This window comes from Esox lucius, chromosome 5, assembly GCF_011004845.1.
Source record: "Esox lucius isolate fEsoLuc1 chromosome 5, fEsoLuc1.pri, whole genome shotgun sequence".
Lineage (NCBI taxonomy): Eukaryota > Metazoa > Chordata > Actinopteri > Esociformes > Esocidae > Esox > Esox lucius.
In genome coordinates this window covers 1,606,048-1,633,983 of record NC_047573.1, presented here as the reverse complement: position 1 = coordinate 1,633,983, position 27,936 = coordinate 1,606,048, and the positions used below count along the sequence as shown (strand labels likewise).

The 27,936-nt window shown below is 42.9% G+C and overlaps 3 protein-coding genes and 1 non-coding gene across 7 annotated transcripts; 1 reads left to right on the top strand and 3 right to left on the bottom strand.

Moving 5' to 3' along the window:
* Window positions 1-127: 127 nt before the first annotated feature.
* memo1 (mediator of cell motility 1) lies at window positions 128-8,804 on the bottom strand. Of its 3 annotated transcripts, none has more exons than XM_013131823.3 (10): window positions 8,732-8,804; window positions 8,383-8,480; window positions 6,009-6,090; window positions 5,709-5,777; window positions 5,397-5,509; window positions 4,966-5,077; window positions 4,442-4,584; window positions 4,146-4,222; window positions 1,910-2,014; window positions 128-1,568 (listed from the first exon to the last, which is right to left on the bottom strand). In XM_013131823.3, exons 2-10 carry the CDS (start codon window positions 8,441-8,443, stop codon window positions 1,437-1,439), a joined length of 894 nt encoding a protein of 297 aa, XP_012987277.1. In that variant the 5' UTR covers window positions 8,444-8,480; window positions 8,732-8,804; the 3' UTR covers window positions 128-1,436. The 3 variants fall into 3 exon arrangements, with proteins under 3 accessions (XP_012987277.1, XP_012987276.1, XP_012987275.1); XM_013131822.3 differs by having other exon boundaries at window positions 8,715-8,792; XM_013131821.3 differs by having other exon boundaries at window positions 8,774-8,792.
* Window positions 7,391-22,044, top strand: LOC105029456 (spastin). 2 transcript variants are annotated; one of them, XM_010902825.4, is made up of 15 exons: window positions 7,391-7,461; window positions 13,152-13,235; window positions 13,317-13,400; window positions 13,588-13,751; window positions 16,867-17,000; window positions 17,174-17,267; window positions 17,399-17,473; window positions 17,836-17,907; window positions 18,340-18,415; window positions 18,723-18,814; window positions 20,251-20,373; window positions 20,710-20,789; window positions 20,911-20,981; window positions 21,153-21,193; window positions 21,302-22,044. In XM_010902825.4, exons 3-15 carry the CDS (start codon window positions 13,355-13,357, stop codon window positions 21,425-21,427), a joined length of 1,194 nt encoding a protein of 397 aa, XP_010901127.1. In that variant the 5' UTR covers window positions 7,391-7,461; window positions 13,152-13,235; window positions 13,317-13,354; the 3' UTR covers window positions 21,428-22,044. The 2 variants fall into 2 exon arrangements, with proteins under 2 accessions (XP_010901127.1, XP_010901126.1); XM_010902824.3 differs by lacking the exon at window positions 7,391-7,461 and adding an exon at window positions 12,688-13,009.
* On the bottom strand, window positions 9,129-9,200 carry trnah-gug. Its single transcript has one exon. It is a non-coding gene; the product is annotated as a tRNA-His (tRNA).
* On the bottom strand, window positions 10,526-12,437 carry LOC105029455 (protein dpy-30 homolog). The gene is made up of 4 exons (XM_010902823.2): window positions 12,347-12,437; window positions 11,938-11,978; window positions 11,470-11,612; window positions 10,526-10,813 (listed from the first exon to the last, which is right to left on the bottom strand). The coding sequence occupies exons 1-4, from the start codon at window positions 12,354-12,356 to the stop codon at window positions 10,741-10,743; spliced, it is 267 nt and encodes an 88-aa protein (XP_010901125.1). The 5' UTR covers window positions 12,357-12,437; the 3' UTR covers window positions 10,526-10,740.
* Window positions 22,045-27,936: the final 5,892 nt, after the last annotated feature.

Below are 27,936 nucleotides of genomic sequence, written 5' to 3'. Positions count from 1 at the left end.
TCAGGGTAGATGTGTGTTCAGGAGTTCTAGGTGTTTAGGAGCTACACCCATCTAAACCAACAGTAGGACAGACAACTCCATAGCTGTTTAGAGTATTCTGGAGTAGAAATAAAAAGGGAACCAGGTATGAATCAGAGAAAATATATTTTAATGGACTAACACGAGTAGATAAGTGAAAAGGTATTTTTGTTTTTGGTATTGTAAAGCAGTGTTAGTGACCTGGTGGTCTGCGTTCCAAATGACACTCGGCCCCCTTCATAGTGCACTGCTTTCCAACCAGGACCTAGTTGTTCACTAGGGAATAGGGTGCGATTTGGAAAGCAGACCTGGGTGCAGCCCTTTGTCAGCAACTACAACAACGGGAACGAGGGTGAAATATGGCGACAGGGAGGGGCCAACTGTTCCCTATATCGTATAGTGCACTACTTTGTGCAAGAGCCCTATGTGCCCTGCTGGAAAGAGGTGGACTAGAAAGAGAATAGGGTGCTTTGAGACTCAACAAGACTACTGGGATGCCCTGAATGTTGAACAGTCGGATGAAACACTGATTTCATTCTATCAGTTACCATTTTGGTTAAATATTTATTATTTTCCATTTAGATCTGAACGTCTCTTTATTATTCCTTTACGAGTCAGATTACATAAGCACATCTGCAAATGTAAAGATTAATTAATGCTATTACATTATTTCTTACATTTCTTATTCAGGAAAACAGGAACAGAGTCCCTGAAAGATCCCCAAACATTCCCCCCTACTCCTCCACCCTTGATCCAAGACAAAATAACCAAACCCCCTCCCTCCCAAACCAACATGTCCAAAAACTGCAACTGCACTTCAAGCAAAACTATTATTTTTTTCTGAACTCAAGTGAGCAGGGAAGGGGGAGAAATAGAAGATGGGGAAAGGAGGAGAAAAGGGGGAGGAGTAGAAGACGGGAGGGAGGAGGAGAGAAGGGGGAGAGCCAGGGGGAGGAGTAGAAGACGGGGAAGGATGGCGGAGAAGGTGAGAAAGGCAGGGGAGGAAAGTGTTGGAGAGACTATAAAAGGTAGAAGACTTGTTTCTAAAGCTGTTGGATACAGTATCTCTTCTCAATGACTGGCAGAGTTAGGGGGTGTGTTCAGGTCGTCATTTTGGCGATAGGGGCACATGGGGCGGAGCTGCAGTGGCCCCAGGGAAGGGTTGTCCCCCAAATAGCACCCCATTCCCAATGTAGCGCACTAGTTTGACCAGAGCCCTGAGTACCCAGGAATAGACTAACACCCGAATCAGGGCGTGTCCTTGAACACCAAGAGGACTCACTACAGAACCATCATGCCATGGCTGTGCGGCTCCCTAGTATGCGCTGGCTTGGACGAGGCTACTGTGGACCCAGGTCAAAGGTTGTGCGCTATACAAGGAAGAGGAAGCATTCAGGATGTGTGCGAGGTGAACCTCGTCAATGTACGATGAGGGCCCCAGCGGCATAGCTAACAGAGCTGTCCTGCCAGTTCCTGCACTGGGACGACTGGGCATAGTTCAGGAAGGAGAAGTTCATCTCTGTTCCACTCTTCCTCAGCTCAGAGACGGCCTGGAACACACACAGGGACACAGAGTCAGCCTCGACAGGGGCGGGGGGACGCCCAGCTAGCCCTGATGGGTGGGGGGGGCCCAGTCAGATGCGGCGCGGGGATGGGGGGGCCCAGTCAGATGCGGCGCGGGGAGGGTGGGGCCCAGTCAGGCGCGGGGCGGGGAGGGGGGGGCCCAGTCAGGCGCGGGGCGGGGAGGGGGGGGCCCAGTCAGGCGCGGGGCGGGGAGGGGGGGGGCCCAGTCAGGCGCGGGGCGGGGATGGGGGGGCCCAGTCAGGCGCGGCGCGGGGATGGGGGGGCCCAGTCAGGCGCGGGGGAGGGGACATGCATCATTAGCACTCACGTTTAGCAGCACCCCGATAGGATGTCGTCCACAGATAGTGTTGTGGTATTTCTTCAGGTAGTTGGTGAAAGATGTGGGGTCCAGTGTTTCTATGATGCCCATACCCTGAAGAAAAACAGAGGGGATTAGGGCCCGGACAAACAAATAACTGGTCTATATGAAGAACATGAGGTCCTGGTTTTCTTTAAACTATTACAGGTCTGTGTGTTATATCTAGAAGCTGTCCCACCCAAGGCATATTGGGGTCTCTGCAATCCCCCAAACCAAACCAGAGCAGAAGCTGGGTTGTGACCAGAGGCATGTGGTAAAAAACAGAACCCACAGCATTTCAGAACACTTTAAATAAATCCATATCATAATATTATATAACTTAGTAGAGTGCAAGATCATTTTAAACAACGTGAATACTTTGAGTGCAATTTTAATAAATCATTCAGAAGGGTGCTATATCAGTTAAATAAATCGGAATCCTTCAGTAGAGTGCTACATCAGTTTAATAGATCTGAATCCTTCAGTAGTGTTACATCAGTTTAATAGATCTGAATCCTTCAGTAGAGTGCTACATCAGTTTAATAGATCTGAATCCTTCAGTAGAGTGCTACATCAGTTTAATAGATCTGAATCCTTCAGTAGTGTTACATCAGTTTAATAGATCTGAATCCTTCAGTAGAGTGCTACATCAGTTTAATAGATCTGAATCCTTCAGTAGAGTGCTACATCAGTTTAATAGATCTGAATCCTTCAGTAGTGTTACATCAGTTTAATAGATCTGAATCCTTCAGTAGAGTGCTACATCAGTTTAATAGATCTGAATCCTTCAGTAGAGTGCTACATCAGTTTAATAGATCTGAATCCTTCAGTAGAGTGCTACATCAGTTTAATAGATCTGAATCCTTCAGTAGAGTGCTACATCAGTTTAATAGATCTGAATCCTTCAGTAGTGTTACATCAGTTTAATAGATCTGAATCCTTCAGTAGAGTGCTACATCAGTTTAATAGATCTGAATCCTTCAGTAGAGTGCTACATCAGTTTAATAGATCTGAATCCTTCAGTAGAGTGCTACATCAGTTTAATAGATCTGAATCCTTCAGTAGAGTGCTACATCAGTTTAATAGATCTGAATCCTTCAGTAGAGTGCTACATCAGTTTAATAGATCTGAATCCTTCAGTAGAGTGCTACATCAGTTTAATAGATCTGAATCCTTCAGTAGAGTGCTACATCAGTTTAATAGATCTGAATCCTTCAGTAGAGTGCTACATCAGTTTAATAGATCTGAATCCTTCAGTAGAGTGCTACATCAGTTTAATAGATCTGAATCCTTCAGGAGTGTTACATCAGTTTAATAGATCTGAATCCTTCAGTAGAGTGCTACATCAGTTTAATAGATCTGAATCCTTCAGTAGAGTGCTACATCAGTTTAATAGATCTGAATCCTTCAGTAGAGTGCTACATCAGTTTAATAGATCTGAATCCTTTAGTAGAGTGTTATATAGATTTCAGCACATTCATCAGCCATGTTACAATTCCCATCCAATGGGTTAAATCCTACTGACACCGGGCATCTGCGCCTTCCTTTTGCTTTGGTGCCCAAAAGGCTAACTTGTCACTTCTGCCCCTTAGAAGGCTTATTCTCTGTTTCTCCATTTGCAATTTGGGATTTTGAATCAACAAACTTCACTGTATATTGTGTAAAAGTTGGTCAAGTCAAGCAGAAAACAGATCAGGCTTGTCTAAACTTATGAACATATTTGATTGGTCAGTCCCCCAGTTGTTTTGTTATATTTTATTATTAGGCCTACATGTTTTTTGTTTCTATTGTTATTCTGCTATGGAATTGTGTTATACTTAAATAATGACCGATCATGGAGTGTCCTGGGCTATACTGAGACCAAGTCACAATCAAAGACATTTTCAGGTCAAGAAAGAGTGTCCAGGCATTGCATTGATCCATGATCATTCTGAGATTGGAAAGAAGAGACAGGAAGAACGCATCAGACTTTAGGGCCCTGCGCTTGTTCTGCAACCTCCATTGTTCTCTTGCATTGTCAGTGTATCCTAAATATCATGTGCTCTGGGGCATCTGGCATATCGCCCTGCTGTCCAGTTACAGCATGGCCAGAGACAAAGACGATTTACTCCCTTGCCGTACATTTTAATCCACCAAAATGTTCCTAAGTTTTGTGTTTAAATGTTCAGAAGTTGTTCTGTGCTGGATGTGAGCACGGGCTGTTTACCATTCTATCTAGATGTTCAATGGACCTGTGGATCTCTCCTTGAGCTTCATCATAGTACGTGTAACGGAACCGCTGACCTGGGGAACAGAAGAACACACCAGAACCATTGTAAAGGGGTGGGGGGGCAGAAGAACACATTAGAACCATTGTAAAGGGGTGGGGGGGGGGGCAGAAGAACACATTAGAACCATTGACCTGGGGAACAGAGGAACACATCAGTTCCATTGATCTGCTGGAAATTGGGGAGAAAAAGACAAGAATACGTTTAATTTCTAATCACCCTGCAGGGGACTTACCCCAGTGACAGAAGTCAGACGAGATGATGAACAGGTTAGAGGGATCAGCCAGATATCGGCTCAGCAGTTTTCCATACTCCTGTTCCTTGGACTCACTCAGGGCTCCCACCAGAACCGGGACAATACTGAACTGGTCCTTATGGCTGGAAACACACCAAAACACAGCTAGCAGTCCTGGACAGAACGCAGTCAGCACACTGGAGCTGCTTAGTTTGAGCAGGGCAACCCGGTCAGTCACAGGAGGATGTAATAAAGACACTAATGCTGTAAGCATTCTTAGTCCCAGGACATCCAACGATGGACAGTCCATTGAGGGGGAACAAGAGAGCCCCTATAGGCTGGAATCTGGGGTCCTCGTGTGTAACACAGCAACAAGAAAAACTGGCATATTAGGATGCCTAAAAGACACACACACACACTCACACACACACACACACACACTCACACACTCACACACTCACACACTCACACACTCACACACTCACACACTCACACACTCACACACTCACACACTCACACCTTACCTCTCCATGGCTTTAGCAGTATAAGGCAGATGCATTTCAATGCTGTGCTCATCCTCGTCAGTTTGGAGACTCATCCGCTCAAACATCCCAGTCTTCCACAAATCAGCGTAGACTGCATAGAAAAGACTGGATCAGCGCTATGTGCTACCTAGTTAGTATTTTAGACACTTACAACTGGCATCTCCTGACATTTAATATTTCTCTGGGGTCACAACGTCCATCATGAGAGTAATGGTGTGCGTTTGACCTATGTTAGTGGAACCTGAGTGAATGTTTTGTTTTACTATACTTGGGGAAAAAAGTCCTCACGAGAGTAGTAAACCAAGGACAACCTCTGGCCTATCCTCAAAAGGGAAAATTAAATTGTTATGCTTAGTTTTAGGGTTAGTATAATTTAGTATCATAATTGACAGCTGTTTGGGCGTCCTTACCATTCTGGTCAACCCTGAGGTCATAGAGGGGTGTCCTGTACACCTCTGCAGGGGACAGGGCACATCGCGAGAGGGGCACATGATGAGACGGACCCAGGATGAACACCCTGCGACTAGAGACAGGACAGACCCAGACAAAGCACAGCTCAACAGACTGGACCAACTTGCTATAGCAAGCAAGTTGGGGTAGACAAACTGTTTTTACATCTTGAACCATCTAAAGGATCATCATCTCTATGGAAATTAATTTTGTTACTGCCAAAGATGACATTCCCTTGTATCCAAGTAACTATTAGATGTTGAGTCACTTACGTAACTGAAGGGTCTATTTGTTTGTAGGCATGAGCTGCACACGCTCCACAATAGGTATATCCCGCATGCCTGGGAAACCAACACACATGTTCGTTAAGCAGACAATGACAAGGAAACCCCCAAAGAAATGACAAGGCAGTATTTTTAAGGGCCAAAAAATATTGTCCTCTCTGTTTCGATACAACAACTTGTCCAATAATGTGTGCTTAGGTTAATTTTCAGTTCAAAGCATTTTTATTAAGGTGTGCTCTGACTGAAACAAACTTGACGGTGCTGAATGTTGTAATGGATGTTGCTTACGGGGCTATGATGGCTCTGGCAGGACTGATTGTGGACTGGGCCTGAGATAGCCAGCCTTCTAGCTGGGCATTCAGCTGGGAACCTGAACACCAAAGGTAAGACAGTGAGAGATAAAGAGAAGAAATGACATGGGCCTAAAAAAAAACTACTGAAATGATTATCCTTAGGCAAACAGCAGCAGATGCATCTTTAAGTTAACACACCATGTAATTAGCAAGTGATTACATCTCTGCATGGTTTCCCTTGTCTGTGATCAGAAGATAGACTGGGTGTCAGCCTGTTTGTGCCATCATACCACTCCTAGCCAGGCCAAACAATGATTTCACAGCACAAACCAATCTGGAATCCAGGCTAATCAAAAGCTACAAAATACAAGACTGACTGCCGGCATCAGTAGGATATGGCTCACTGGTTTACCAGGACCAGAAAACCGACATCACCAATTACTGCTTGGCTACTTTGAAGAATACATTGATAGTGTTTCTCTTCAAGGAATCCTATGCATTGAGCAAAACTGAGTCAGTTTTAGGCCTTTTCATGGAGATATAAGGAGCAATGGATGGGATGTCTGTTTACAATGCCCTGCTTAAACTACTACCTAATTATCTTAATTCATTCCTGCCTAGAGTCAATGGATCCATCCTTTATAGTGTCCTGGGACCCATTGGACCCACCCAGCCTGATGTCAAGGGGTCCACGCTGCCTGGCGTGTCAAGCAGCCAGGCTGGTGTCTAAGATGTAATAATGTGGGGAATGCTCTTAATGTCTTAGCACAGTGATACAATTGTATTATTGTTGCTGAACATGTATCCCTTTCTAGTTCAGTGGACATCAAATGGATAATTCCAGCAGTTTACCAGAGTGCCAGGCAAAGCCCTGAGACCTCAATATCTTTGGGACAAGAGGGAACAGGCTGTTTACAGCATGAATGTTCTGCTGTCCAAATCTGTAGCAGCTGCCTGTCACCATCATGAACCAACATCCCAGTGGAATGTTTCTGACACCTTGTAGAATCCATACCCTGAATAATTCATGATGTTCTGGCATGGGTGTCAGGGGACCATCCATGGTACCGGGGGGACCAAAGTGAATTAGCTGACTGTCCCTAATAAACAGGCTACTGAGTGCATATATTAGGCCTAATACAGTTGGCCACAAGGAATTCAACAGCAAGCTTTCTAAGCTCAATTGTAGTAGTGTGAAAGGGGGAGGGAATAGCTAGCTGATCCCAATAAAATATAAGCCCTCACTTTGCAGCCTAGCCCAACCCAGCCAGGAAGGCAGGTCTATGTTCCTTTGATTGCCAAAACCTTGAGTCACCAACAGTCAACGCTTTGAACATTTTCAATTGTATAAACACATGTACTTACGTTTGTCAGGAACTGAATAAAATAATTATGAATTGCAAGAAACCTGCTGAAGAACCACTGTTTACAGGACAAACAAATAAAAGGTAAACACTTTAAATATTGACATTTGTCAAAGTATTCACTGTTGGTGCTAAAACTGCTAACGTTTATCAAACTCGAGAAGGAATAAGAGTTAAGTGTTCTTATATAGGGGGGCTAATCTTTTGCAATAACAAGTCATAAAGGTCCAGTCAGTCATCTACCTAGCAAGGCAGATCAATACCCACAACCTGATGATTTCTGTTGGTGTAAGTAGACTGTCAGGGCGAACTGATATATAGCGGAGTCATTGCTATGTTAGCAAACAATCCCTAAAGGTTGTCAGTGTTTTGACAAAGATAGCCTACTAGTTAAAGCTGTCGTATGGGTTGCTAGTTGCAGCTAGTTGGATGACCAATGACCATTTCCCTAACTAATCACGGCAGATTTTCAAAGCCAGATAGGGGGTGGAAATGCAGTACTCTACTGTAGTCCTTCCAGTCAACGGTCTTTGTTTTGACAAACCAGCTCGACTGAACCGCCCCGGATACAGTGCTGAATAAACAAGGCATTCATTAAATGTTTTATTGACCAGCTTCTAACATTGGTTAGCAACTTACCAACAATTCCGCTTGGTTTGCTGTTTGATAAAAAGTGACAGCAGATGATGCTAGCTTGCTAGTTAAATGACGTTTAGCCGAGTTTGTTGATCTGACTCAAATGATAGTGATACAGAGCCACCAGTTTCCCCAACCGCTCTCCTACTCAATTAGCCATCTAGAAGGCCAGATAGCAACCCATCTAGCCAGTTAATTCCCCGAACAACAGCAGCCCTAAGAAAGATTCGCCTTAAGCTAGCTAGGATGGCTACCCCAGTTAAATACAACCCCTAAACGCTATAGAAACCATTATTGCACTAGCTAGCTTTGATAGCTTACTCGACTAGCTCCCTGATCCACGGCCCATTCCCCAGTTCAATTCTATACCTGAGGCGGTGTACCAACTGCCAGCGTGACTTGCTTCTCTGCACACTGTTCGGTTCGACATCTTAGTTCCCGAGCTGCCTATCTTGATAAGGTGGAACCTTGTCGGGTAGAAAAAGTACAACTGTTCAAAAAACACCAACAAACAGTCGGCGAGACAAAGAAAGAATGAAAAGCTAGCTAGCCAGAGTAGCCAAGTTGAGCTCACTAGGTGGATACAAATGCTTAAAAAAGTGTATATAAGCGATTAGTTTTTACAGCTAGTTTGCAGGCTATTTCAAAATATAGTCTATGAAACGGTTGTTACGGGTGAACAAATACTCATTGCAGTTTACCAAATCGCACTACTGACTTGATTAAAACTGGTTTGGTATAAATTGTGCTAGCTACTGACTGTATCGGTACCGCAAAACTATCAGCGATTGGTTGGTTTAGCATATTTTAGTGTACAGCGATTCGTAGCTTCCTCGTGGCAGGTAAGGGGCGGATATAAAATGTTTTTCTACAAATGACGTAAGGTTGCGTGGATTGGCTGCTTAAAAGAATACAGTGACTCTATTCGTCGAATATGAGTATGGGAGGGCTAATACAAACTATACAATTGTTTATGCTCGGCTTGGTTTTTTTTAATACTAAATGGTGAACTGTACGTTTGTCTTTTACTCAAAAACATTTTATTACAATTGATAATTGTGAAGTATTGAAACTATCCAAAAATAACCCTTTTGCCGTGACATTGTGTATCGCAATGCCGTGACCCGGATTCGAACCGGGGTTGCTGCGGCCACAACGCAGAGTACTAACCACTATACGATCACGGCGAGCTACCAGGGCTTGAGATCCGCAGTAAGGTATTACCAATATGCTATTACCATTTCAATGAGGTGGTTAGGATTTGTGTCACTGAGTTATAAAAGCTTTAGGGTAAGTCAAATCTGCGTTGTAGTAGTCAATTAGAACCAACGCGATTATTATACACTTAATATAATTAATAGAGTCGTGATATTTTTTTCCAAACTCACAGAACTCAAAAACCATTGTAGTGTATAACATTTACATATACCATACTATAAAGTATGCGTTATACACATGTACTGCATATAGAAAAATACAAGGTTATGATTTAGAGAAATTGTTTGTTTTTTAGATTTAATCCTTAATAGCTGTGTCATTCAGTTTCAAGACTTAATTTACTCATTACATTTCGTTTCATTTTCTGTGTTAGCGACCGAGAGTAACCTGTGTGGAAAGCTAGCCATTGATGTTTATCTGATTTTGTCAGTTTTTGCCACTGTGGTGAAGTCTATTTCAAAGCTCTGGTCAGATTTACATTCAGTCGTAATGTGAAAAGATAGGCGACAAGTTGGGAAGGAAACTCTACGTTTAGTAGCAGCCCACACGTACGACTTCAGCCCTATCAGACTGACTATCCCCCCCCATGGAAGTTTGAGATGCTGCAGTCAGATCCAGTAACACTTGCCTGTCACAGAATAGTTTGATAGTAAATATAGACAAGCCTATGTTGTCTGTTACAATTAGTGACATAACTCCTCTGGTATGGAGTGCATGCACGGTGCCATCTGTACTGGTATTCTGGAACATCTCTGGGGTGGAGTTCACAGCTTCACAGCATACAGGGAAAGGTAACAATTTTACAGTGCCCACCAGGAGATGAAGTCCCTTTTCAAAAAGCTATGGGTCATTGTAGGTACTCGCTCTCAGATTAATTCTGGTTGTAACTTAATAGTTATGGCCAAGCGAGACATATTTCATTCTGCACCGTCTATCGGCATCAATAAGCCACAAAAAGCTCACAAAGTCAATTTCCAAAAAGGTTAAGGCAACTGGTATTATAATGCAGGTGGTTCAAATCCTCATTGGGTAAATGCTGTGGTTTCTGAGACCTTATGCCATAGCTATGCCATTAGATACGTTTACTGTTCCAATTGGATAACCAATTACTAATAGCAATATGGCATCTCTGGGGTTTGTGGAATATTGCCAATATACCACCACATGTCGAACAAATGAACAGCTGTGGTATATTGGCCATACACCACTCCTACTGGTCCTTTAATGCTTAACTAGCTAGCATAATGCATTGACCAAGTTGTTCTTTGTAAAATGACCAGTGTACCACAGTATATTACAATGTGAGATCAATCATGCATGTTTATTCTCCATGTACAGGGGAAGGAATAGTCACAAAAAGAAATGGCACACAAAAAACATCATAATATAAAGGAATAAGTACACTCCATCAGGTACAGCATGTATATTAAAAACAAACAAGATTTTCTTTTACAATTCAGGTCTAGAATGAAATGCATAGCATTTACACCAGTGTGGCTTCTTCAGATGTCAAATGCGGTCCTCATATTGAGACTTGTTCTGAAGCAGGTGGGCGGCTAAAAATTCAATTGGATTGTGCGGCCTGGAAGAGAAGCATTGCTAGAATTAACACATTAAATCCTTGTTTTCACTAACCTGTTATACATCAACAGGCAACATGTGAGCTCAGTTTAGGAATAAAACAGTAGGGACATTACACAATGTTTGTGCCCTGCCAGTGCTTTGTAATGATCATATGACAAGTACATTTAAAGATGGTTATATATTTTTTTTTTTACAAAGTTAGATCTATATTCCCACATACAGAGTTGTCCCCCTTTGGATTTTTACAACATGTCTGGCATAAATAATCACATATGTATGTGTTCTTATTGAATGGTCTATCAATCTAAAACAGTGTTTCTCAACCCTGCTCCTGGACACCCCCCTATACTACATGTTTTAGATCTCTCCCTGCCCTAACATACCTGATGTAGCTCATGAAGGACTTGATAATGAGCTCATCATTTGAATCAGATGTGACAGTAGGGAGATGTCTAAACCATCAGGGTTGGGGGGCACCCAGGAGCAGGGTTGGGGGGCACCCAGGAGCAGGGTTGAGAACCACTGAGAAACAATGTTAGGTCCTGCTCACAACCCCTCCTCCTTTCCTAAGCAGGTTTCAGAGCCACTCTTCTCCACCAGTCTCTACATTTGTTTGCCCTTTAAGGTTTCATATATAATAAAGGAGTACCCCACCTTTCTTTAGCTAGCACAGAGAGTCCCTGTAGAAGGACTGGAACCACCGTCTGGTCCAGATAAGCCCTTGTTGGGAGAGACTGAAGATCAACCTTCTGTTTAGAGATCTTGTCTGCGTTAACACGCTCTGTATCCTCGATTTTCTGGAGGGTGCAGTAAAGTGTCAGTGAACAGAGCTCAGATTGTGTAGTCATTTTACTATACAGTACCTTCAGCCAAATCATGGAGGAATTGTACTAGTAAAGAAAACAACGTGACAACCATAACTTTGAAATTAATTGGGAGACCATTGCTAAATTTAGTCAAGTAACCTTTATTACAGGTAATTCTATTTTCCCTGACATGCCTTTTTCCTCATGGGAACCTACATGAAATCCATACAAGGTGAAATCGTCCGTGTTTTACTATCCTTGGAGGGATTTCTGGTCTCCACGCAGGCCATTAAAACATCATAGTACAGTATCTCACCGCTGTTTGACTTTCCATGCTCTGATCCATGTCTGCGTGATCTGAAAATAACGAAAACACAATAATGAATAATAAAGGCAAAATTAGCGTTGCATCGGTCTTTCATTCTGCTCTAATTACTTGCAGATAACACTGCAGTAAAGATATCGAATTCCTTGAAGACTTTTTGGCGTATATTGTTATTTACTACCAAATATTCGAATAGGTAATCTCTTATTAACTGTCTTTACAGTCATCACCAGCGTCGAGGAATTGTAGCTTGCGCTAGCTAGCATAGCTCGTTACTGCAGCTAATAGTGATCCGTATCTGTCGTATTCAGACGCATATTGCTTACAATTCTAAACGCTGCTTGAAAAATATTTACACAAAATTTTGCAGCTAGATATTAAACATTTTACAGAACATTACCTTCAGCCATTGTTTATGTTGGTTTCTGAGTTTCAGTCGCCGCCGAAACAACAGCCAGGCAGCGCCAGTCGTCACAAAATAATGAGCTTTGATTGGCTATTCACATTCCGGAAGCTTGTCTTTTAAGGTGGTAACACTGACTTTTCTGAATATACTTAATAAATAAATAATTTATAATACATTTATTTTGGTATTCCACAGTCAACTTTTGCTGTTCCAACTTTTGCTGATTTTAACCTCTGAATTTCATTACCTTTGCTTTTATATATTTTTTTACGATATTTAAAATTTTGTTTACACGTTCAAACAAGCGCAGTAGTTGTACGCATGCGTAAGGCCAACTTCCTGTTCCAGAAGACAACACTGCATATTTGTTCTGACTGGTTTTGTTGTAATGAAAATAAGACATGTTAATGTCCATTACTATTAAAGTAATTGGATACATATTAGTGCATCGCAGAGGACGTTGAATACGGCAACATTCTATCTATTTCCTCCTGTGTTTGATATTTAGATCAAGCTCTGTGCAGTTAAATTTCGCTACGATGTCGGCAAAAGTAAGGACGGGGGACAGCAAAGACAGCGTAGACATCATACGAAATTACCATAAACAGGCATTTGAATACATCTCCGTGGCACTTAGGATTGATGAAGATGAGAAAGGTTTATTCATTTCCTTATTTTGTATATACATTTTAAGTCCCATGTCATGTGACTCAATGCTAGAATGTGCTTTGTCTCACTGGGCGTCTGTGCCTCTGTCAGTGCGTGCGTGTATACTCTGGCTCTCTGTCTGTGATGACAGGTGTTAAGGATGAGGCCGTCCAGTGGTATCAAAAAGGCATTGCAGAGCTGCAAAAGGGAATTGCTATTGAAGTGACGGGACAAGGTAAGCTGATACCTACCTGCTAGTCTTTTAAGTTATCTTTATAGTTTCTCTGACTTTAGTTGTCTTTTACTTTCATTGTAGGAGAGCAATATGATCGGGCAAAGAGGCTTCAGACTAAGATGATCACCAATCTCACTATGGCAAAGGACCGACTCGCTCTTTTAGGTCAGCTGATTGGTGATATTGAGAATGGTTTAAGATTAGCCTACATCATGACTTCCCACTCTGGTGATTGTTGAAGTAATGCAGTCTACTCATCAAATTCTTCCCGCAAAGTGTTGTCAGCATGTCACTGTTAGATTTGAGCTGTAATGGAATGCCAGGGTAAGATCAACACTCTCTTCTACCACAGAAGGTGCGTCAGCATCTAAAAGGAGAACTAGCCCTCCGCGTCTCCCCACTCCTCCTACTAGGCCGTCTGGTTTAAAGGGCCAGCCTGGACCAGGTCTCTCGGCCAATCGCTGCAAACCCTCCAGCACCATAAAACCAGGCTCCAGCAGGACCAACAATGTGAAGGTATCAATAAGGACCAACTAGTATGTAAAGCGGGCCACATCCTCGTTCCATTCTTTAACGCTGGTTCCATATAGTCCTAGTCCTATCCCAAGATTTTTGTCTCAAACATTTTTCTTTGTGTCTTTTGAGTGTCTTCCTATCGTAAGGTTTGATTGGAGAATAAATAATCTTGGCATCAGAGTGAAAATATATCATTTTATGCTGCAATTCAATGCTGTTTTCCATTGAGATTAAATAAAATGTTGCCGAATTAAGATGATTTTATGCATTTACACAGATTCTTTTAAATGAATCATTACGTTTCTATGCTCAAACATAAAAAACATCTATTGATGATTGGCTAGTGATTCTTAAAGATTACAAGTTCTAACATTTTTGCCGGACCACGTAAGCGGACCCGGGTAATACGAGCAAATGTCTCTTACTGACTGACTGACTACCCCTTGTTAAATAGCGTAGTGGTTAGAGAAACAGACTTGTGAACTATAGGTTCCGTGTTCGTATCTCCTTGCAGGTGAAGTGAAGTACCTATAGTGAAATATTCCGTATTGGCAAAAACTTCTCTGCCTGAAACTGTATACGATTATATTGCGATCTTCAGTCTCAATTCTTATGTTTATTCCTAGGAAGTTTGTAGATACCTGTAAGCCTATTTCTGGCTAATTAGCTGTTAAAATGGCCAGTAGCACAAGCAATACAGTTCATAGACGCTATTTGTGGTGGAGGTAAACTTAATAAGAAACATTAGTCAGTTTTACACCATCCTCAATGGAGTCTAGTGACTGCTGAAACGTGTAATGCCATCGTGTAGTGGTTAAAGACAGTGCCTCTCATGTGGAAGACCTATGTTTGAATCTTTTGAGAGCAATGACATTAATCAATTATTTCTGGTAGATTCCACGATTCTCTCGTCTTTTCACTTAGTTATTGTCCCCTTTATTGATAGTTATTGTGTACAGTGGGGCAAAAAATAATTTAGTCAGCCACCAATTGTGCAAGTTCTCCCACTTAAAAAGATGAGAGGCCTGTAATTTTCATCATAGGTACACTTCAACTATGAGAGACAAAATGAGAAAGAAAAATCCCGAAAATCACATTGTAGGATTCTTAAAGAATTTATTGGTAAATTCCTCTGTAAAATAAGTATTTGGTCACCTACAAACAAGCAAGATTTCTGGCTCTCACAGACCTGTAACTTTTTCTTTAAGAGGCTCCTCTGTCCTCCACTCATTACCTGTATTAATGGCACCTGTTTGAACTTGTTATCAGTATAAAAGACACCTGTCCACAACCTCAAACAGTCACACTCCAAACTCCACTATGGCCAAGCCCGAAGAGCTGTCAAAGGACACCAGAACCAAAATTGTAGACCTGCACCAGGCTGGGAAGACTGAATATGCAATATGTAAGCAGCTTGGTGTGAAGAAATCAACTGTGGAAGCAATTATAAGAAAACGGAAGACATATAAGACCACTGATAATCTCCCTCGATCCGGGGCTCCACGCAAGATCTCACACCGTGGGGTCAAAATGATCACAAGAACTGTGAGCAAAAATCCCAGAACCACATGGGGGGACCTAGTGAATGACCTGCAGAGAGCTGGGACCAAAGTAACAAAGGCTACCATCAGTAACACACTATGCCGCCAGGGACTCAAATCCTGCAGTGCCAGACGTGTCCCCCTGCTTAAGCCAGTACATGTCCAGGCCCGTCTGAGGTTTGCTAGAGAGCATTTGGATGGTCCAGAAGAGGATTAAGAGAATGTCATATGGTCAGATGAAACCAAAATATAACTTTTTGGTAAAAACTCAACTCGTCGTGTTTGGAGGAGAAAGAATGCTGAGTTGCATCCAAAGAACCCCATACCTACTGTGAAGCATGGGGGTGGAAACATCATGCTTTGGGGCTGTTTTTCTGCAAAGGGACCAGGACGACTGATCCGTGTAAAGGAAAGAATGAATGGGGCCATGTATCGTGAGATTTTGAGTGAAAATCATCCATCAGCAAGGGCATTGAAGATGAAACGTGGCTGGGTCTTTCAGCATGACAATGATCCCAAACACACCGCCCGGGCAACGACGGAGTGGCTTTGTAAGAAGCATTTCAAGGTCCTCGAGTGGCCTAGCCAGTCACCAAACCCCATAGAAAATCTTTGAAGAGAGTTGAAAGCCCAAAAACATCACTGCTCTAGAGGAGATCTGCATGGAGGAATGGGCCAAAATACCAGAAACAGTGTGTGAAGACTTACAGAAAACGTTTGACAAAGGGTATATAACAAAGTATTGAGATTAACTTTTGTTATTGACCAAATACTTATTTTCCACCATAATTTACCAATAAATTCATTAAAAGTCCTACAATGTGATTTTCTGGATTTTTTTTCTTATTTTGTCTCTCATAGTTGAAGTGTACCTATGATGAAATTTTCAGGCCTCTCTAATCTTTTTAAGTGGGAGTATTTGCACAATTGGTGGCTGACTAAATACTTTTTTGCCCCACTGTAAATGTCATTCACAAATGAAAGAAAAAAGTATGTTGTTTTGCCTTGAAAGAAAATAAGTTCTTATGCCATATGAAATAACTTTGGCAGACTAGCTAGCAATTCTTATGACTATTCCACTAAGTTAGTAGATACTGGTAAAGCTTATTACTGGCTATTACGCTGATAAAACGGCCAGTGGCAAACCAAATACATAGCTGCTATTTGTGGTGGAGGTAAACTTAGTAAGAAACGTTAGTCAGTTTAACTGTATCAATGTCATTCACGAATGGCCAATTACCTATTAAAATGGCCAATGGGAAAAGAGGATTTGTTCAGAGAGACAATGCTTTACTGACACCCAGCAACTGTACAGCTCTATGGTGTAGTGGTTAACGACCTAGCCTTTCATGCAGGCGACCCGTGTTTGAATCTCGAGGTGGCAACATTTTCTATTGTGGGCCGGCTGAACTAGGCTTGCCTGGTTTCTTGTTATATTATTGTGTACTTGCATTCAGTTTCTGAAGTTCATATATGGTTTATTGGATTTCCTGACTGTTAATTAACGTTACATGACCTCCGTTGTTTAAGTATCCAATAATAATAATTAAAATGTTCACTTAATTTGCTACTAGGTGGTGCCCCGGGTTGCAGGAAGAGGACAGAATAGCAGACCAGCGTCTTCATCAGCACTGCGAAGAGACATGAAGAACTTCAAAAATGTGGACAGCAAGCTGGCTAACCTTATATTGAATGAGATCATTGACAGGTAGAACAGATTTGGCCCTCTTCACCACATGCCAAGGAGGAGATTACTTGTGAATACTGTCCAGGTCCATAGTATGTTAGTAAACTGATGTAACCTGAACCGAGAAGTCTCTCTATCAACCTTGACAAGCATTGACTGTAGATTGAAAGATACGTTGCTTTCGTATGTTTCAGTGGGTCTTCAGTGAGCTTTGACGACATTGCAGGTCAGGAGCTGGCTAAACAAGCTCTCCAGGAAATCGTCATCCTGCCTGCACTCAGACCAGAAGTGAGCAAATGTCCTGTCTACCCTGAAGTTTTCCTGCCAGTGATTCCCTGATTCCCCTTCCTTTAATGGCTGGTATGTCATGTGAAGGAGCTCACAGTGGTTTTGTTTTTTGATTTTGTCACCCTCTCTAGTTGTTCACCGGTCTCAGATCCCCTGCACGAGGTCTGCTCCTATTCGGTCCTCCTGGCAACGGCAAGACCATGCTGGTGACTCGGTTACTCTTATAATACTACTACTACTCCTATAATACCACTGCCACCACCACCACTACTACGACCACCACTACTGCCACTACTACTACTACTCCTATAATACCACTGCCACCACTACCACGACCACCACTACTGCTACGACCACCTTTACCGCTACGACTACTACTGCCACTACTACTACTACTACTACTACTACTACTGCCACTACTACCACCACTACTACTCCTACTACTACCAACGCCTCTACTAGTACCACCACCACCACTACCAGCACTGCCAACACTCTACTGAATGTTGCAACTCATTACTAAGTGTATTCATGAAAAACCATTAATGTATTTTGCCCTCCTACCCAGGCCAAAGCAGTTGCTATGGAATCCAACGCCACCTTCTTTAACATCAGTGCTGCCAGTCTGACCTCTAAATGGGTGAGGAGCCACGTCACGAATGACCCCCTGTACTCCCCATCATGTAGCAACCACAAAAGCTCTAAACTGATCGAAATGCATTGAATGTGATGCTCTGACAGGCTTCTTCACAGTCATCATTGGTCCCTGTTTGTTTCAAGGCTTTTTGCCTTGAAATAAATCTTGTCTTCAGCAAATGAAAGTCTTTCATTGATTTGAATCAGTAAATGGACATGCCCAGTCGAGAACATTATTCTCTTTGACACTGAACAATTATGTAGTTACTTTGGCACCATGTTGCGGTTCGTTGTCTTACTTAATGATGAAGCACATCCAATAAGTTTGGATATAAAGTATTGTATTAGAGACAAAATAATATACAGAAAATGTCTCAATCTGAAGCAGAAAGCCCGCTGGGATGTGTAGTTCAGTGATGTGTTTCTGTCTTCCCAGGTGGGGGAGGGAGAGAAGCTGGTTAGAGCTCTGTTTGCTGTTGCTAGAGAACTACAGCCTTCCATCATCTTCATTGGTAGGTTGGTTGGTTCTTCATAGGCTGTCGTTCTCTGCCCTGCAGTGCCGTTTTCAGGACGGCCAGGACCGCCATGTTTTGTTTCCAGTGTACTCAGGATCTTACATTGATATTTAAAATAACTTCTTAGTCATCAAGCAGAATCTTATTAACAGTGACTGACAGAACGACTGACTGCATTAGGATTGAAATGTATCTGGTATATTTACGCATTTCCTTATTTAAACTGTTTTTTGTTGATTGTGGGGGGGGCATTATATTGTTAGACTGAAGTGATATTGGTGAAAACCGTCTGATGTCTTCCCAGATGAGATTGACAGCCTGCTCTGTGAGAGAAGGGAAGGGGAACACGACGCCAGCCGCCGGCTAAAAACGGAGTTTCTGATTGAGTTTGATGGGGTGAAAATCTACAGTTTCCTTAAGACACGTACACTCACCTGAAGGATTATTAGGAACACCAGTTCAATTTCTCATGAATGCAATTATCTAATCAACCAATCACATGGCAGTTGCTTCAATGCATTTAGGGGTGTGGTCCTGGTCAAGACAATCTCCTGAACTCCAAACTGAATGTCAGAATGGGAAAGAAAGGTGATTCAAGCAATTTTGAGCGTGGCATGGTTGTTGGTGCCAGACGGCCCGGTCTGAGTATTTCACAATCTGCTCAGTTACTGGGATTTTCACGCACAACCATTTCTAGGGTTTACAAAGAATGGTGTGAAAAGGGAAAAACATCCAGTATGCGGCAGTCCTGTGGGCCAAAATGCCTTGTTGATGCTAGAGGTCAGAGGAGAATGGGCCGACTGATTCAAGCTGATAGAAGAGCAACTTTGACTGAAATAACCACTCGTTACAACCGAGGTATGCAGCAAAGCATTTGTGAAGCCACAACACGCACAACCTTGAGGCGGATGGGCTACAACAGCAGAAGACCCCACCGGGTACCACTCATCTCCACTACAAATAGGAAAAAGAGGCTACAATTTGCATGAGCTCACCAAAATTGGACAGTTGAAGACTGGAAGGATGTTGCCTGGTCTGATGAGTCTCGATTTCTGTTGAGACATTCAGATGGTAGAGTCAGAATTTGGCGTAAACAGAATGAGAACATGGATCCATCATGCCTTGTTACCACTGTGCAGGCTGGTGGTGTAATGGTGTGGGGGATGTTTTCATGCCACACTTTAGGCCCCTTAGTGCCAATTGGGCATCGTTCAAATGCCACGGCCTACCTGAGCATTGTTTCTGACCATGTCCATCCCTTTATGACCACCATGTACCCATCCTCTGATGGCTACTTCCTGCAAGATAATGCACCATGTTACAAAGCTCGAATTATTTCAAATTGGTTTCTTGAACATGACAATGAGTTCACTGTACTGAAATGGCCCCCACAGTCACCAGATCTCAACCCAATAGAGCATCTTTGGGATGTGGTGGAACGGGAGCTTTGTGCCCTGGATGTGCATCCCACAAATCTCCATCAACTGCAAGATGCTATCCTATCAATATGGGCCAACATTTCTAAATAACGCTTTCAGCACCTTGTTGAATCAATGCCACGTAGAATTAAGGCAGTTCTGAAGGCGAAATGGGGTCAAACACAGTATTAGTATGGTGTTCCTAATAATTATTTTCGGTGAATGTACAGTATTAGGTTGTATTGCTTTGTACTCCCTGTGAATTATTTGTGGATGGCTGGTTGTTGGTTGGATTTAAATATTCCCTGTAGCAAGGCGCTTTTTAATGGCAAATAAAATGTTATGAATTTGTTTTGAATCTGTAAGGAATGTGAGCATGTAATGAGGAAATAACTGAGGTGTTGCTGTGTACAGGTGCAGTCAGATGGAGCTGAAAGGGTCCTGGTGATGGGAGCTACTAACAGACCTCAGGAACTGGACGAAGCTGTCCTTCGACGATTTGCCAAAAGGGTTTACGTTGCCTTGCCAACAGAGGAGGTATGTGAAATATTTTGTTTGTTTGCCTGACCGCCCTGCGTTCCAAGCAAGAAGGCAGGAACTGACGTCTAGGCTCAATGGTCATGTTGGAGGTCAGGGGTCAATCTAAATAGCATGTAGTAAGATAGCATAGGAGCGAATCTTTGGTGGTCTACATCTCATTTGGCCAGACAAAATATATACTTTTATCATGTATTATATTATAAGGGGTCTGTATAAGGTGGGACTAGAAAGATGGCTAAAATACTAAAAGGTAAAATAATTAAATGTCATGAATCTGAGTGGATATAATGACTGTTTTCTTTGTTTTTTTTTAAACTTTTGGTTCCATTTTAGACGCGATTGAAGTTGCTGGGTAATCTTTTGGGAAAACATGGAAACCCACTCAACCACAAAGAATTGGCCCATCTTGCAAAGTAAGTTATTTTATACTACTGCATTGTACCACACCTGGCGACATTTGTCACCCAACATCTTTACAATGTGTAGACATCTTTGAAGTTTTAGGTGTGCTCTAACTTTAACAAACCTTGATAGACGTACAGGGGGCTACTCTGGAAGTGATCTTACCTCATTGGCTAAGGATGCCGCTCTTGGACCAATCAGGGGTGAGTAAATGCCAGGCCTATCTTTCAGCCTACCCAATGCTAAATTATTCTGTCTGTTTATAATTATAGTAAAGGGCCTGGCTGTGTATTAATATTATAAAGGGTTTGGTTACATATTGGATATATGAGGATTTGCTTGTGTGATTGCAATTGTTTATTCTAATAATTCAGAACTGGGACCAGAGCAAGTAAGGAATATGGCTGCCAGTGATGTAAGTTTAAAACGGCTTTCCTTTAAAACTGTAACTGGAGGAATAGCTTATTCTTTGAACTAATATGAATTGCCAGTAATGTGTATGTGTGTCCTTGTCCGTGTGTAGATGCGTAACATTCGCTACAAAGACTTTGAGGACTCTCTGAAACGGATCAAGCCAAGTGTTAGTCCCACCACCCTGGATCTGTATGTACGATGGAACACTGAATACGGAGACACCACCGCCTTCTAGAACCACGGAACTACAGAAGTTAATCTCTATGTACGATAGAACACTGAATGGGAAGATACCACTGCCTTCTAGAACCATGGGACTACAGGGGTTAATCTGTATGTACGATAGAACACTGAATGGGAAGACATCACCACCTTCTACAACCACGGAACTACAAGGATGTTTTCCTACTGTGCAAATTGTATCAAAACATTTCTCAGTTTCTAACATTTGCTTTCATAGTACTGCTGAAAACAGAAATAGAATGTTCTGTTCTCTCCCTGCTTTATTTCATGGATTCGACCTTTGCCCATGTAAGATGATAGATTTCAGAGTTTCTATTATACTGTATATACTGTGAAAAGACTAGCGAGTGGGATAGAAATGGTAGCCAGACGTAATGCATTTGATCCTTTTGAACAAGATGTTAGATTGAATTATGCAGTACGTGCACTTAAGTAAAATAATGTAACTGGAGTATGATGACCATTGTATGATAATAATTTTAGGATGAATGTCAGCTAGTTAAGTTCAGCACTGTGCTTCTGCAAGTTGGACATCCTGAATGAATCCTACTGCTTTTAGTGCTGTGATCATTAAACTAGCAATAATAATAATAAATAAAGAACTGCAGCACTAGAGAGCAGCATGTACTGAAACAGGGATTTTGTGCAGTGATTGAAAAAGTTTGAGTTCTGCAAATCTGTAGCTTTACTGTGCTTTGGATAAAATGAAGGCCTGTCTTATTTAAGAAGATTGTAGTGGATTCTCTATTCATTAAAGTCTTATTCTTTATTAGTGTGCGGGAACTCAAAACACATTCATAGCACTGTATTATCTTCCTATATCTTTTAAAAAGTTGCACATTTGAATTCTCCAACAAGGTTCGGGCGGATTTGAAGACAGTCTTGGGGAATTAAAAGCATCTATGGGGTGTGCATTAAATTGTTAATTGACTATGTTCTTAAAGTACCCAAACCTCACCAGATACTGCAGTTGATCCAGGGTTGGGTACCCAGCTGATTCCGGCGTTCTCATCCTGTGTTCATCCTCACGAGATAATGGATTGCACGGAAGCTCTGGAGCTCCATAAGAAATTACTTGTCTTTAGCTGAATACGATAAGGAGGTATTATGGTGCAGTATACAGTTTAATGCTGTTTTAGTTTTGTTCCTAGGTCTGTCTTTAACTTGACTTGTTATCAGTTCATAGTTCAAAAACATTATTTAGACACTCCGTGATCCTATAAATATTGTCATCTGCTTATTTAAGGGATTGTTTTCAGAATTACCCTTCAGCTGTACTTATTTCTGAAAGAGTTGGAATGAGCTGTCTTAACTTGAGCAAAAAAATGTAAACTAAATAAAAATATTTTCATAAACATTTTCTGGTTTTAATTATGATAAAGAGATGTATCTTAAAGAGCATCTTACTTTCTGTGTATTTCAACAGAATCTAAGGAAATCTGAACTGATTGGCTCCACTGTGGATCCAAAGCCTAGTGAGTACCCTGACAGCTAGATGGCACCATATTACAGGATTTCTCACATTATCATAGCAGGTTGTTTTTATGAAAATGGTGAGTAAAATCAGGAAAAACACAACATGCCTTCAGATGATATAATGTTCAGGTGAACAATGTTCAGACATGCCATGTTTGTGGAAGATTGTAATTCAGTCATACTTGAATGTGGATCAATGCAACCCAGAGGTCAGAAGGCTGGGAGGCGTGTTGTGATGTACTGGGAGGCGAGGCCTGACGTACTGGGAGGCCTGACGTACTGGGAGGCCTGACGTACTGGGAGGCCTGACGTACTGGGAGGCCTGACGTACTGGGAGGCCTGATGTACTGAGAGGCCTGACGTATTGGGATGCGAGTCCTGACGTATTGGGATGCATGGCCTGAAGTACTGGGATGCGAGGCCTGATGTATTGGGAGGCGAGGCCTGACGAATTGGGATGTGAGTCCTGACGTATTGGGAGTTGAGGCCTGACGTACTGGGAGGCGAGGCCTGACGTACTGGGAGGAGAGGCCTGATGTACTGGGAGGCGAGGCCTGATGTACTGGGAGGCGAGGCCTGATGTATTGGGAGGCGAGGCCTGACGTACTGGGATGCGAGGCCTGACGTATTGGGAGGCCTGACGTATTGGGATGCGAGTCCTGACGTATTGGGAGGCGAGGCCTGACGTACTGGGAGGCGGGGCCTGACGTACTGGGAGGCGGGGCCTGACGTACTGGGAGGCGAGGCCTGATGTACTGGGAGGCGGGGCCTGACGTACTGGGAGGCGGGGCCTGACGTACTGGGAGGCGAGGCCTGACGTACTGGGAGGCGGGGCCTGACGTACTGGGAGGGCGAGGCCTGACGTACTGGGAGGCGGGGCCTGACGTATTGGGAGGCGAGGCCTGACGTATTGGGAGGCCTGATGTACTGGGAGGCGAGGCCTGACGTACTGGGAGGCGGGGCCTGACGTACTGGGAGGCGAGGCCTGATGTACTGGGAGGCGAGGCCTGATGTACTGGGAGGCGAGGCCTAATGTACTGGGAGGCGAGGCCTGATGTACTGGGAGGCGAGGCCTGACGTACTGGGAGGCGAGGCCTGATGTACTGGGAGGCGGGGCCTGACGTACTGGGAGGCGGGGCCTGATGTACTGGGAGGCGGGGCCTGACGTACTGGGAGGCGGGGCCTGACGTACTGGGAGGCGGGGCCTGACGTACTGGGAGGCGAGGCCTGACGTACTGGGAGGCGGGGCCTGACGTATTGGGAGGCGAGGCCTGACGTATTGGGAGGCCTGATGTACTGGGAGGCGAGGCCTGACGTACTGGGAGGCGAGGCCTGATGTACTGGGAGGCGAGGCCTGATGTACTGGGAGGCGGGGCCTAATGTACTGGGAGGCGAGGCCTGATGTACTGGGAGGCGAGGCCTGACGTACTGGGAGGCGAGGCCTGATGTACTGGGAGGCGGGGCCTGACGTACTGGGAGGCGGGGCCTGATGTACTGGGAGGCGGGGCCTGATGTACTGGGAGGCGAGGCCTGATGTACTGGGAGGCGGGGCCTGACGTACTACGAGTCAAAGAGTTACAGGCACCCAAAAGACAATTAAAGAAATGTTGTGTATCAGCAGGATTTTACAGTCAGTATGATTAACTCTCCTCTCATCCCTATATGTCCATAGTCTTGGTCTGTGGTTCTACACACATCTTATTTTCCACCTTATCTACTCCCTTGCAGGGTCCAAAATTAGGAAGAAACATAGAGAGGAACCAGACAGAGGAGTGGCCGGTCCTCTGCTGGCTGTGCTGGGTGAGAGTACTGGGTATCAAGATCTGTTCACTCTTGGATTGGTTCCTACCTGGGAGAATCTGTCTGTTACACAGCCTCTTACTACTAGTGGTCCCCAAGGCTCGGTTCTTGGCCCCCTCCTCTTCTCCTTATACACCAAGTCTCTTGGATCTGTCTTATGCTTACAGGTTCTTCCTATCACTGCTACGCAGATGACACAGCTCTCCTACTCCCTCTTTTGACACCCAACATCTCTGTGTACCTGGCTGGCATCTCTTTGTGCCACTCAACCCCTACAACAAGATTAGAAAAATCCCATCATTTTGTGTGTAAACACCAGAGGTGGGTTTGCCAGAACAAGAAAGATGGTTATGCAAAAATAAAACTAATCCCATCACTGTGAGGTATGGTCCTGACAAGATATTGAAAGTCACTTTTAGCTTTTGTCCTCTACCAACGTGGATGTGATCTACGAGAAACACACCACTATGGCCAGTGATCAAACCGTCTTCCCGTGACAATGTACATACATATTCACAGTACCAGTCAATAAGTTATGTACATACATATTCACAGTACCAGTCAATAAGTTATGTACATACATATTCACAGTACCAGTCAATAAGTTATGTACATACATATTCACAGTACTAGTCAATAAGTTATGTACATACATATTCACAGTACTAGTCAATAAGTTATGTACATACATATTCACAGTACCATTCTATAGGTTATGTACATACATATTCACAGTACTAGTCAATAAGTTATGTACATACATATTCACAGTACCATTCTATAGGTTATGTACATACATATTCACAGTACCATTCTATAGGTTATGTACATACATATTCACAGTACTAGTCAATAAGTTATGTACATACATATTCACAGTACCATTCTATAGGTTATGTACATACATAATCACAGTACCAGTCAATAGGTTACAGTACCAGTCTTCTGCTGTTGTAGCCCATCCGCCTCAAGGTTGTGTGTGTTGTGGCTTCACAAATGCTTTGCTGCATACCTCGGTTGTAACGAGTGGTTATTTCAGTCAAAGTTGCTCTTCTATCAGCTTGAATCAGTCGGCCCATTCTCCTCTGACCTCTAGCATCAACAAGGCATTTTGGCCCACAGGACTGTCGCATACTGGATGTATTTCCCTTTTCACACCATTCTTTGTAAACCCTAGAAATGGTTGTGTGTGAAAATCCCAGTAACTGAGCAGATTGTGAAATACTCAGACCGGCCCGTCTGGCACCAACAACCATACCACGCTCAAAATTGCTTAAATCACCTTTCTTTCCCATTCTGACATTCAGTTTGGAGTTCAGGAGATTGTCTTGACCAGGACCACACCCCTAAATGCATTGAAGCAACTGCCATGTGATTGGTTGATTAGATAATTGCATTAATGAGAAATTGAACAAGTGTTCCTAATAATCCTTTAGGTGAGTGTACATATTCACATTCCCAGTCAATAAGTTATATACATACATATTCACAGTACCAGTCTATAGGTTATGTACATACATATTCACATTCCCAGTCAATAGGTTATGTACATACATATTCACAGTACCAGTCGATAGGTTATGTACATACATATTCACATTCCCAGTCAATAGGTTATGTACATACATATTCACAGTACCAGTCGATAGGTTATGTACACCTTTTTTTAACAAAAGCTTTCTGGGCACTGAGAATATTTTTTGCTCAGAAAATCCCTTTATAACATAACAATAAATTCAAATGAACATTGTTGTTGAACAGGTAATTGATATCTTAATAGATAATCGACGACCAACAACTGGTTCTAATTCAAGTCGGCAATGCAGTTTAGAAAACTCCAGGGACTTACATTTTTTGGTTTCTCTCATGACAGTTTTCTTTTTGGTCGACCTTTCCAAATAATATATTTGCATGGAAGTTGTCTAATTGTAGAATGCAACTTGTTAATTCTTGCCTTAGTGGTATGCTCGACCTAAGTGTCTGAGAACAGCAACAGAAAGAAACAGGCACACCTGGTTCTGAATCCCGGACTTTGGAGGTGTATAGTTCAAATGTGAATAACATTAAGGTCATTACTGTTTTGCCTTAGATGTTTCTTACATTGTGATTTCAAACGCTGAGGTGATTCATGTTTCTCTCCTGAGGAGGGCGGTTGGTTTCATCCTGGTCACTATGACATCGTTAAAAGATACTTTCAAATGGGCCAGCTGGATTTACTTAGTCTGAATGAGAACAGACGCTTCACAATCCAGAGGTGGCAGGTTGATTACCTTTCTCACTGGAAACATAAAGAAAGTGTTTATGACAGAGTCCTTTGGGTGTTAAATGGTGATTAGTTTAAATTGCTCCAGGGTTGGACAACTGAATAACAGCAGTAAAAATCTCTTTAACGTACTGGTAGTTCATGTTAAAATACATTAATGAGCTAATAATTCATTCTGTTGCCAGTTCTCTGAATGGTGTTTGAATAAGACTGGCTATACATTGAAGTTTCTTTGTATTCTAATAAAATGTGTATTTGTGATATTAATACACAGACCTCTTTAGTCATTTCAATGTAGTCATTAATTTCTTAGGCTAACTTATATATTGTGTCTGACTGAACTTATGCACATGATGCAGTAACTGTTCTCTCTCTCTCTCTCTCTCTCTCTCTCTCTCTCTCTCTCTCTCTCTCTCTCTCTCCCCCCCCCCCCTCTCTCTCTCTCTCTCTTACCCTAACTGAGAAAACAGACCTTCAGTGTTTCTTCAAGTTCCCTGTTATCAAAACAGAGGGATCATGTGTGTAGACTCCAGCTGTGACAGATGGACGTGTGAGTGTGTGTGTGCGTGTATGTCAGTGTGTGTGTGTGTGTGTATATCAGTGTGTGTGTGTGTGTATATCAGTGTGTGTGTGTATGTCAGTGTGTGTGTGTGGGGGCATGTACGTGTATGTCAGTGTGTGTGTGTGTGTGTGTCTCTGCGTGTGTGTGTGTGTGTGTGTGTGTATGTGTCAATGTGTGTGTGCCAACAAATACTCCTGGACTGTGAGCTGACGTGTTCCATACATGTTGTATCAGTCAGAGGACAACACAGCTACAGTGTTCTGGTATTAGGAGCCGTCCTCAGTGTGGTTCTGTTTTCAGCACTGAGAAAGAGTGCAATGAGCCGGCCAAGTTGTGTAGAGGTACATGTGGAGGGTTGTGTAGAGGTACATGTGGAGGGTTGTGTAGGGGTACATGTGGA

What these genes read in the sequence shown, in the direction of transcription:
- memo1 (XM_013131823.3), bottom strand. Translation starts at nt 8,443, where the DNA reads ATGTCGAACCGAACAGTGTGCAGAGAAGCAAGTCACGCTGGCAGTTGG. An exon ending in CAGTTGGTACACCGCCTCAG is followed by an intron (nt 6,091 to 8,382) that starts GTATAGAATTGA and finishes TTTGGTGTTCAG; the next exon opens with GTTCCCAGCTGAATGCCCAG. An exon ending in GTCTGACTTCTGTCACTGGG is followed by an intron (nt 4,223 to 4,441) that starts GTAAGTCCCCTG and finishes TCTGTTCCCCAG; the next exon opens with GTCAGCGGTTCCGTTACACG.
- LOC105029455 (XM_010902823.2), bottom strand. An exon ending in GCATGGAAAGTCAAACAGCG is followed by an intron (nt 11,613 to 11,937) that starts GTGAGATACTGT and finishes TGCACCCTCCAG; the next exon opens with AAAATCGAGGATACAGAGCG. An exon ending in TCTGTGCTAGCTAAAGAAAG is followed by an intron (nt 10,814 to 11,469) that starts GTGGGGTACTCC and finishes CTTCTCTTCCAG; the next exon opens with GCCGCACAATCCAATTGAAT.
- LOC105029456 (XM_010902824.3), top strand. Translation starts at nt 12,892, where the DNA reads ATGTCGGCAAAAGTAAGGACGGGGGACAGCAAAGACAGCGTAGACATC. An exon ending in GCAACGGCAAGACCATGCTG is followed by an intron (nt 17,474 to 17,835) that starts GTGACTCGGTTA and finishes CCTCCTACCCAG; the next exon opens with GCCAAAGCAGTTGCTATGGA. An exon ending in TTGCCTTGCCAACAGAGGAG is followed by an intron (nt 20,374 to 20,709) that starts GTATGTGAAATA and finishes GTTCCATTTTAG; the next exon opens with ACGCGATTGAAGTTGCTGGG.